Below are 11,756 nucleotides of genomic sequence, written 5' to 3' on the forward strand. Positions count from 1 at the left end.
GAGGAGAGTCAGCGCGGCCGGCGCGCTGTCAGAGCGCTATAAACGCGGGGCCCCGCCCCGAGGCGAGCACCCTATTGGCCCGACGCGCCGCAGCTGCGTGCTGGTTGGGTAGCTGTCCCGTCCGTCCGCTGCCCCCGCCCGACATTGGGCGCCGCGAGGCGGGGCGCCGGCTGACAGGTGAGCCCCGCCCCCGGCCCCAAGCGGGCGGCGAGAGGAGAGCAGACCTCCGGGACGGGGAAGTGGCCCCGCGAGTGCACGGGGCGCCCCGGAGCGGCGGCGATCTCGCCCAGGCGTGGGAGAGACATTGCAGTAGAGACGGCCGAGCGGAAAGCAGGGACCTCGACGGTCCACCTGTGCCGGCTCTCGGCTGCCCGCCGGCCGTGTCGCCGCGCCCAGCCTTGCGCCTTCTTCCTGGCAATTGTCCCAGCTTACGCGGGGGGCTTCGAGAGCGAAGCTTCCCGTGGTAGAGTCGGAGGCAGTGGGTTCCGATCGGGTTTCCACTCCTAGGGCGAAACGTTTCCCTCGGTTGAGGGCTAACTCCGCGGCGCGCCACCCTCGTGTTCGCGGCCCCACGGCTGACGCTCGCCGCGCCTCCTGGGAGGGACTCCATCCAGCTCTGGCCGGCCCCAGCCAGCAGGCCCGGGAACGCCGAGAATCCGCGGCCGTGACCAGGGCGTGCGCGTCTGCCTGGCTTTGCCCGCACTTTCCCCGAGACGCACGCCCCGGGAGAGCCGCACCTTGGAGCTTTCCCCGCGAAGGCCCGCGCTCGCCACCCGAGGCTTCCTCTATACCCCGACTCCGGAGACACACTTCCAAGGTGACCCGGAATTTAGGGGAGATGGGGACAGACACATGTGGGTGTCCAAGTGAGTGCCTGCGCTTCCTCCTCGTCTAAAAGCCCCGAAGGACGAGGGGGCCGAATTCAGGATTAGATTCGCCGTCAGGCTCTCCCCAAAGAACAGCTTGGACGCAGCCGGCCAGCCGCGTCTGACTTTCACGGACCCACAGCGCCCACTAGCGCCCCGCTTTCCTTTGGCGCCGAAGTCGACCCACCGGATCCAGCCGGTAACCGAGGCGGAAAGTGCCCAGGAGAATCTCAAGAGCCCAAGAGCAGGGAGGACTCGGTGGAATACGGCAGGGTACGGATGTACACACAATTCACCGGTTGGAAAGAAACCAGAAAAGATGTTATAGGTCCACGTGTTTTTATTGTTTTGTTTTTAAACGCTGCCCCCGCCAGGATTTATTTACGTTTCAAACCAACTAACTGGACAGTATTCCTACAAATGATATTTAACAAAATTATCCGCCAAGCTAAACTCGAGAAGACAGACGACTGTAGCTACATGTTAGTTTCTCTTTCAGAGTTCCTCACAAAAATTTCTCAAGACTCCTCTGGTGCGTTGCTTTTCGGTATTCCTTTCATGAAACATTAACTAAAGTTAATGTCCTTTCGACGGAAGTGTGTAAGTTTGTAGAGAACTAAAAACACACAAGGGCACGCGAAGCGCCCACTTATTCTTCCAAATATATTTGAGGAGCGAACAATGCTATTTTTCATAATTATCAGTTTTATTAAATAAGTATTCTTTTTGTTTGTTTTAAGGCTCAAACACTGCATACCAATTAGAGCTAATGGGTAGATTCCCAGGAAAGACTAGAAAACCAGGAAATGGCAGGCGCTGTGATTTTCACAAGGATTAAAAGGGATTCCTTTTAAATAAACCTAAAAGAATCCGTTAAGGAATTCATTGAAAGCGAATATTAAGGCTAGCTTCATGATCTTGTAATGTTAGCAAACACTGTGAAGTTGAAGTTGTGACCTCTTAGTTTGCTACATCCTCTCCAAATGAACTAAAGGAAATAAAGTAAAATTTGCATTGTCTAAAAATAACCCAGCTTCCAAAAAACACTATTTCAGTAAATCAGATTTCTCACGTCCAAAACACATTACTGTGGGGAAAATAAAATATATGAATCGCTTTAAATTTTTCTTTTTAAAAGTGAAGTGTTTATTTAACAGAAAAAAATCCTACACAAAGATTCCTATTGTGTAACTTTAAAGCTCTAGAACATTCATCAGCTTACTTTCAGTAAATACAGATTCACTGTAGACTATGTGGAAAGCAAGGGCAGTAGCAATCAACTTCACGCTGTCCACCTCCCACTGCTGTTGAGACGGTATTTTCAGTAAACAAAAGCACCACCTCCAACTATTTTGACTTACTATCAGACAGGCAAAAATTAATATTGGCAAGGTGCACAAAGTAGAAATGCAAAAGCATACCAAACCAGGAACTAACCACACCAGTCTAAATACTTATTTGGACTTCATTTTACCATTCTTACAAAAAAGTTATTTTTGAAAATCTGTAATTTCACCAGGTTGATTTAACTCCATCGACATCAGAGATATTATTCCAAAAGTTACCTGTTCTCTAGAATGAACATCAAATATTCAGGAATTTCAAATGGTCAATTACAAATGCAAATATAGAATGTGGTAAATATAAAAAACTGGGTAATCTATTAAAAACTGGGTAATCTGTTAAAAGAGGGAGCATCAGGGCCCAGCAGATGGCATATTTATGTCACCTGACTCCCACATAGTGGAGAGCAGTTCAAGTCCTGGACCCAGAGGTTTCAAACATTCTGGGCACTTGTGTACTTACACGTGTGCCCAAGATCCCGAGAATGGAGAAGGGATTGCAGCGTGGCCACCCCACCCCCCCACAGGGTGATTTCTCACTTTGTCTGTCTCTCTGCTGTCTCTCCAGCCAGTGAACATGTCCTATAGCAACTTTTTTTAAAAAGGTGAAGAAAAGATCAATTTTACCCATGAATCTGCACCTACCTGAATTCCTACGTTTTTGGCCTAAATTATCACTTAAAGACTTTGCTTCTTACGTATTCCTTATACAGTGCTGCATCAATTCTAAGACATACTTCAAAACACGTATGCAACATAACTTCAGCATACAGGTTTATCTGAATGTACCCGTACAGAACTTAACTGATTTGGGTGTGCTGCTTAGCCATCCTGTAAGCCATACACTTCCTATGTAGCTCTAGGCCTTTCCTGAAATTGCACCCTTTTCCTGACATTGTATGTTTACTCCCTGCAAGTCACTGAAATTTTAGCAAAAATTGCTTTGTCTAATTCACCTGAGGGAAAGATCTTTTCTGAAGAAAAAAATATAACCCTTTCTTAAAAATCATTCGTACCTTACACTCCCTCCCAATCTACCTGGTAAAATTCCTATGATCACAGAGCAGCATAGTAAATTAAGAGTCTCCTTATTTAGGATTGGTAGGAAAAGTACTGTCACATTAGACTTTTGGACAAGAGAACCGTTTTCTTGTAGGAGGTTGACAACTCTTAGCTTGTAGTTGAACATAATCTTTATAAAAGCAAAAGACCCTATTTTCCACTAGTCATATAAATCTCTAGCTTCATCTGTCATTTCTTTTGTAGCATTAGTGCAAAAACCACATACATAGAAAATACAACCTAGCTCCCAACTAGCTTGGGCACCCAGCATGAAACCTCATTTCCACATCTGCCAACCTGTAAGTCTGGAGGCTGAGCCGAGTTGTCTCCGTCACTTCTAGGACTAGGTAGCTGTGGCAACAGCTAGCTGTGCTACCGCATCGCTTAGTCTATTAATGCAACCTCTCTCAACGGAGTCCCACTTTACAAACTTACTTAACACAACTGTGTATGAAAACACAAAGTTAAACATGTAAGCGGCAAGTATTGCTAATCAGACACGAGGAGACCTCTTACGGGTTTATAAAACTGATTTGTCTCCTTTGTCCCCCTTTACAGGGTTAGATAGCACTTAGAAACGATGGTAATTATGTAAATTAGCTTTCATTTAATTTGTAGTTTAAGCCTTTTAGAAAATAAGTGAACAGTCATCCAAATGTATACCATGAACAACACATTTTTGGGGTTTTCTTGTAACCCTAAGAAGCCAGGTTAGTGTTCTAGCAATCTTAGAAACATTTTTAAGTTTGCTATATAGGGCACGTACACTTATAGCAACTAAGATGGGGAAAGTGAGAAGTCAGTCCCCATGAGGGATGATTACACCACAATCCCCTGAACTTGTCCTCCTCATGGGATTTTGAGCAAGCAACACTCAGGTCTTGCGGTTTAAGCCACTAAGGTCCAGAACTAGAACTACTCAGTGGGCCAGAAGGAATCCAGGCCCTTAATCTTTGTGCTACCTGCTAGCACAATACATACATACCATTAAACACACACAAACTTTGGTTGAGTGATAATGAAAATGTGGATCACTGAAGATAATTATCTTTACTGTAAGGGCTTCAAACAGAGAAAAAGTCAAAAAAGAAAATTACAAGTATAAAAAACCCAACTGTTCCAACATCCTCTGATCAAACACTATTTGAGGCTAGGAAGAGCCATCTTCCTTTGAAATGTGACTTCCAAACAAGTTTAATGTGAACATGAAAACACATAGCACTGGGACCAGCAGGTGGTGTAGTGGTTAAGGCACGGACAATCCCACATAGCTGACCACAGTTCGAGTCTTGGACCTAGTGGCTTGCTTTCTCACCTTCTGTGTGTGTGTGTGTGTGTGTCTCCCTCTGGTCAAATTAAACGGAATAAAATTAAGTAAATAAATCTTAAAAAAAAAAAAAAAACATGTATCACTAAATCTGTAGAGCACCCAAAGAGATGTAAAAGCAAGCCTCCTAATTTCTATTATTTTGTCAATCCAAGTTTCAAAGAAATTTTGTGAGATGAGATTAGCTCATGTACACACTCCCCTAAATTTTTATTTGGTGTTCTGTATTCCTCCTTCCCATGGATTCCCAACTCCAAAACCAGTTACTCTAAAGTAATTATAAACATACTGTAACAGGTCAGGCAACACAATCTAATCATCTTGTGTAATGGCAAACCCACTACAGAGAAAAAAAGCAGTGCAGTGAATGAACAAATGCAAAGTTTCTGTTATTGCACCACTAGATCCTCCATGATCAAGGCCAGCTGAAATGTAAAAAACTACTATATGTAAAATACTACTATAATAAACAAAAGCATTCAATAACAATGGTGGTAGTGAAGAAATCAAGACATTGTTAAGTGGAACTTCAACAATAAAAACGTAGGGCCCACTGCTTGGGCTTCCACACATCTAGCCTGTGGCCCTTCCTATCCCTTCAGGTCTTTCCACCAATTATTAACACAGTAGTTTCTGTCTCTTCACAAGGCATAGGAGGAGATGGGAGTCTCAAGAACTAAGAGAAAATACTAACTTGTATTCAGTACTTTCTCATAGCCAATAATACAAAAGAGATGGCTCTGGGTGTAAAGGAGCAAAAAATTGAGACAACTGAAAACAGAAGCTCCAGCTTATGCCACAGCTTTGGAGAAATTTTAGTTAAGTGACAAACAGAGGCTCCTTGATTAAAAGATGGCACTGGAAATGACACACGCAGCTCAACAAGCCAGGATCCTGTGCTCGTTTTCACTTCAGAAAATTAAAAAGTACAAAACCAACGACCATCCCCAAGGTACTGCTTTATCTAGGTGGCAATATGAACCATGGCCAATATACTAGCACAATTAAATACCTGAGGAGATCGAGGACAAAAAGTCCAATTGACTACATCTTCATTGGGGTAACTGAGGTAGTAAATCTTAAAACTACAGACCCCTTCCCCTATTTGAAGCATTAAAGAGTCCTCACACCAAGCTAATTTAAACATTTAGTTTATACAATTGATAATTCTGCAAACTCCACAATATAAATGGCAATAACTACACATTTTAAATAGTGTAATGAAATAAACAGTCATTAATTCTATAATGCATAAGAATCAATAACCTAAAAAACAAATTGTGAATAAAGGCATATTTAATAAATTAGGGAACATCTGAAGAACCGCTAATTGGGAGAAATTTTAACTTTTATAATATGTACACAAAAGCAGTGGAAACAAATGAAGAAAACAAATTACTACATTGTGCAGCAAAGAAAAGACTGGGTGTATATTAACAATCACATCCTCTTTCCTGTGGCCCGGCAAATAGTAGTCAGTTACCAAACACAGGAACAATTTCAGTATCTCATGTGAGTCTCCAACAGCAAGCAGATACTGCAATATGTCATTAAGTAACTTACTGTGATTTCACACTATATTTGGCAGAAACTTATTTTTATGTAAAAAAACCAGAAAAAAAACCCCCAAAAACCTAAAAGGCACGCATAAGCTGATTTCAAATATGTGAAGGCCAGACTACTCTCTTTAGTTACAATGTTTGGAACATGTGTATAACAAAACAATTTTTAAATAAACATTTCCAAAAACCTGAATACAGAACTTAGAGAACAATGAATCTGTACCCCCGAAGAAGTTACATTTTTAAAAAAGTGTAAGAATCATGAAATTAAAATTAGACTTAACCTGTATCTAGAGATAAAAAAGACTGAAAGCTAATTCATATTCTTTAGGGGATAAAGTGAATGTTTTGATTTTAGAGTAAGAGGTATGTTTACTAAAAGTTCTCACTACAAATCATGCCTATTTAAAACTCTATCTTTAAAGCTATTTAAACTGATTTTATTGTTCCTTACCACAATTAAGACTCAAACAGCTCAAAACTAAAGCAATAGCATTTTTTTTAGCATGCACACAAATAATCCATCATTTAGCCACCTCATTAACTTAGGTTTTCAATTTTTAAGAGTAATCAAACTCTCTCCAAAATTTGGGAGAATTTTCTTTACAATGATGTCATGTGTATGCATCTCAGGTAGCATTTTTCTATCGATATCCTTTCTGTGAATGTTTTAATACTACAGTACACTTAAATCAAGTATGTAAGAATAAAGGAAACAGATTATAGTGTATAAAATGAAAGAGCCATCTGTAAGATTCCACATGCAAAAAAAAAAGCAAAATCCTATAAAAGTTTAAATGTTTGTTGCAAAAATAAACGTGCAATTATGCTACATCTAAGATGACTGACTACCTTAGCCTTTCTTTTGAAAGTACAAAGCTAAGTTCTTTCTGATGGCCTAATCTGAATAAGATCTAAGATTCCATACATTTTTTAAAGTATTTTTCTAATCTTTATTATGTATAATTTGTGGTGATAATACTTGTATCTTAAAACAGAGGCACAGGTTTGAGAATTTAAATCTCTTTCTGGGTGTTGTTAGTCTTTCTCAAAGGTAGTAATACTGATGTCATAATTGCTCCATCAGCATAAAGTAGATATTTGTAAAAATAGCCATTAAGTACTAATTCACAAGTATATTTAATGTACATATAAATCCTATGTTCAAAGTATAAATGAGAGGAAATATAGCTCTAAGACTTTTAAGACTACTGACCATCAAAAAGTAAACCACCCTCTTTAAGACTTAACAGAACTTTAAAAAAAATTGCTTAAACATATGAATTTAAGACTTTACTTTATTCAGCAAAATCATTTATTTACACAAGGGGGAATGCTGGTTTGAGTCTGTCAATGAAATAAAAACAAACCGAACAGAGACAATACTGAACTGTGTATGTGTGTGCATCCCAGCTGACCAACTCTTTCCTTACCTGTATCAGGAACATCGAGCAACAGTGTCACAAGGACACTGCTTTAACAATACAGCACATGGGTCCAGTAACAGCCTGGGAATTTTCCAATGCAAGTACCAACTTTTTCTTTTTTTATAAATATATAAAAAAACAAAAAGTCAGCAAAACCAGCATTATGATGTAGTAAACAGAGTATAACTCTGAAGTCAGTGGGTCAGTAAAAACCTTATCAGACCATCCACAGTTTACCAAGTGATCTGCTCTTCTTTCAGACCACTAATATAGAATCCAAACAGGTGAAAAATATATCATGTTTTAGAAGACAACAATGATCTGATAAGGGTTTGACTTAATAAAAGTTAAGTGGGAGAAGAGGGGAGAAAGGGATTGCAGAGCACAGCCCCTATTAGAACAAGCTAACTTTCCAGATTTTCCAAATTTAAAAAAAAAAAAATGAAAACAAAACAAAAACAAAAACACTTCAACATGAAGCTACCATACAAAGTTTTTCCATTTTTTTTTTTTTTTTGTAAAAAGTTCAGAGTTTGCAATTTAATCCTGGGTTTTTAATGAGAAGGACAGTTTTGGCCTGGACTTTCCCTTGCCCAGGATAATTTTTTGTTCTTCTTTTTGTTGACGTTGTCGCTCTTGTTCTAGTTTCATCCTTTCCTCATGAATCTTTCTTTGTTCTTCAACAATTCTCAACTGTTCTTCAGCCTGAAAGGTAAAAGTGAAAATGAGAACTTTCAAAGAATTCCATGCATTCATTAGTAACATACTGGACAGCAAGTGACCACATATAATTAATACAAATATAAAATATAGCACATTTCATAGAACCTGCCAATGGTAGGTTTTATGCTGATGGTAGAGGACAAAGAATTGAGGAAATTAAAGCACTTCAACTTTGAAAATGGAAAAGTTCCCGTAACTATGTCTTGAGATTAGTATACATTTTGTTTTATTATGTACCTTTATAGTTTCAGAGCATCAGATTAACAGATTGCCAACTGTAAACCAAGGCATGAATTTATTCAGAGTATGCTATCTACCAGTAACTTAATAATTACAAAGGCATACAAAAATTATAGGAGAAATAATCCCCAGTGGGTCTACATTATATTGTTAATTTACAACCAAGAAAGACTACAGACTCGATTTCCTAGAGGTGGAACAAAAAATAGGAAGTCTTTTGACCTGGCTGACTATAAAATGCTATCTAATGTCAAAGGGACACTAGTATAACTAACTCCTGCAGCAACCTCAACTCATTCAATCCTAAGCAACCAATTTCCCATATTCCACTACAGATTTCTCCTCTTTGGTAAGAAAATTCAGGCCATCCTCATGACCTTTCCTCTCTGCTTCCACACCATACCCATTTCCTCAATTCTCAACCTGGCACAATCTTATACCCCCTATCTCCCAGTGGACATCAGGCAATGGATTCTGGTTGTCACAACTGGGGACGGCTCCTGGCAGTTCAGAGGACAATGCTAGACAAACTACAAAAGAGGGCCCCACAAAAAAAGAGTTACCCAACCCCATGTGACAACAGCACAAAAACTGAGGAAGCCTGTGTAACACTGAATTTTAAAATCATCAAGTTGTCCTTTTTTCAGTCTGGCCTTTATCTTAAAACACTTGCTGCATTTTTTGAGCTGCCGTCATATTCCCTTTAAAGCCAAACTTTATGTCATTGATTCCATCTCCATTATTCTAATGAAATTATTTTCAAGATGGTTAAAGACTAACAATAAATTCAGTGACCTCTCTCTTTATTGGAATAAATACTTGTCACTGTCTTAATAAAATGTCCTTCCTCTTCTCCCTATATTCTCTTATACGAAATATTCAAGTTCCCCACCAGATTCACTTCTTAAATCTCTGACGGTAATTCAGTTACTGTTTTTAGTAAGAGGGAATGTGACTGCTTGTACAGACTTTAGGAGAGAAGAACAGCAATGTCCTTGGGCACACAATTTTGGTACATTATGTATAACTTGGGGGAGCGAAAAGGTAGACAAATTTGTAAATATGTAAAAGTAACACAAAGAACCAAGTTTTAGTACAGCAGTGTGGAGTGGACTAAAAGGTCAAAGTTGTGGTGGGACAAATCTGCTGCAGTCAAGGAAGGCCAGAGATAATGAAGACCAGGATTAACAGGAATCTGGTGAGTGGGAGGAGGAAGAAAGCTAACAGAGGGCTGAACACTCTCAGACCTTTTCCCTAAAGCTATGTTTACAGCTGCCTACTGGGCATCCAACCTGGGAATCCTCTTTAAAATTCAGTCTATTCAAGATTTAAATGCTTCCACGCTATCATTTTTTAAAGTTTCTATCTGTTTATTTATTTAGCAAGAAAAATGGACTGAAACAGACAGAGGTAGCATCCCAATAGATATCATCCACTCAACCCACTCCCAAATAATGGACCTGTCTCTCCAGACACAAACCTGGAATTCCCTCTCTCATACAAATCTGCCTCACAGTTTCACAGCTCCCACTCTGCCACCAATCAGCCCTATTCCACCCTATTCTGAAAATGTTATAAATATATGTTATAAATATGTTGCACATGCAAAATTGATATATTTGCAAGGTTATTTATTACAACAGTTAGTAAAAAGACGACGGGGGTGGGAATTTGGGACTAAGTAAATTCTAGAATCTCTTAAGATCTACAAAACTGAGTACCACATACATGTTAAAGCAAGACATAAAACAAGGGTGAAAAGGAGCCCCCATACATTCTGAAATGGAAAAAGAACTAAGAAGTATAATGGAACGTATCTTTTAGAGATGGGGATTAAAATGGGTGGATGGAGTGAAAAGGTAGAGAGACTTCACTGTTTACTTTTAGGAAAAAGTTTGAACTATGTGATTACCTAATAAAAAAAAATTAAAAATAAGACTTTACAAGTAAAACAACCTCTTTCATAGATAATACTTATTTTATGCACTGAATTACTTTTAGATTGGGTAATGAATCAAGTTTCATTTCCATTTAGGGTTACAAATATAGGAATAATAACAATAAAGCATCTATGTATGTAGAGGGACAAGACAACTACAATTTCACTCGGACTAAAAGCATTTACTCTCAGTGCTAACTGAGCATATTATTTCTGAAGTTCTTAATAACACAACAATTTTTAAAACCTGATCAGGTGAATGTCATCCTTTAAACTAAAAGCGTGTATGTTATTCAATTACAACCTGACCAGAACATAAAACTAGGTGTCAGTTTGTGGTGTGCTGGTGGATCCCCACATGGCCAACTGTGCAATTCAAGTCCTAGACCCAGCAGCTTGAGAAACATGCTGGGAATATGTGTGTGCCCAAATCCTGTGAGAAGGGATTACGACATGGTCATTCCCAGGGGGGATGAGGGATTTCTTTCCAAATTCTCTGTCTCTGCTGAGCACACACACACACACCCTTGTAGAAGATTCAAATAAAAAAGAAAAACAAAGAAAGAAAGGAAGAAAAGGGACAGCTGGTGACATAGCAGTTAAGGTAACAGGATCCCACATCATGGTAGATCGATGGTTCCAGTCCTGGACCCCCCAGCTTGAAAAATATGCCAGGAGTATGTGTATGAATGCCCGAAATTCCAAAAAGAGGGATAAGTGGAGATGGGATGGCTGTCTGACTACTCGTGTTCTCTCTAACTGATGAGCACACCCAACCTTAAGCAAAACTTAACACACAAAAATTTAAAAAGGGCTAGCCCTGTAGTTTTGGTTAAGGGATTCAGATCCCGAATAGCCAAGTATGGCTCAAATTCCTTCCCTAGTGGCTTGAAACACATGTTGGTCACATATATGTGCATGTCCAAAAAGCCAGAGAGAATGGAGAAATGTAGAAGACTGCAGCGTGACCATGCCCCATTAGGGGGTGCTTTCTCCCCCACCCCACCCTGGCAATTACAAAAAAATACAGAAGAAAACAAAATACTGGCTTTTAAGTGATAAAAATTTAGTTTTCTGTCCATTCATCTGTAAGTGTGGCAGTATGAGCCTATAATTATTTGCTAGGTCTTTTCTTAGCTCTAGCTTCCTTATGCAGTAAATTTTTCCTTCTTGAGGATTCTACCTGCCAGAGAATGTTGTTCCTCTCCCCTCTACTTCTGTTTCACATTTATGCAGAAGAAAGCAGGATTTGCACCGGGGCGGGGGG

The 11,756-nt window shown here is 39.7% G+C and overlaps 1 protein-coding gene across 1 annotated transcript in view; it reads right to left on the minus strand.

The window, feature by feature from the left end:
* Nucleotides 1-7,440: 7,440 nt before the first annotated feature.
* ARGLU1 (arginine and glutamate rich 1) overlaps nucleotides 7,441-11,756 on the minus strand; it is a 26,447-nt gene continuing 22,131 nt past the window's right edge. Inside the window, exon 4 of the mRNA XM_006159634.1 lies at nucleotides 7,441-8,292. Coding sequence (XP_006159696.1) covers nucleotides 8,128-8,292 — 165 coding nt within the window. The 3' untranslated portion in view covers nucleotides 7,441-8,127. The remainder of the gene's footprint in view (nucleotides 8,293-11,756) is intronic.

The sequence above is a fragment of the Tupaia chinensis genome, unplaced genomic scaffold (assembly GCF_000334495.1).
Source record: "Tupaia chinensis unplaced genomic scaffold, TupChi_1.0 Scaffold000644_1, whole genome shotgun sequence".
In the NCBI taxonomy this organism is placed as follows: Eukaryota; Metazoa; Chordata; class Mammalia; order Scandentia; family Tupaiidae; genus Tupaia; species Tupaia belangeri.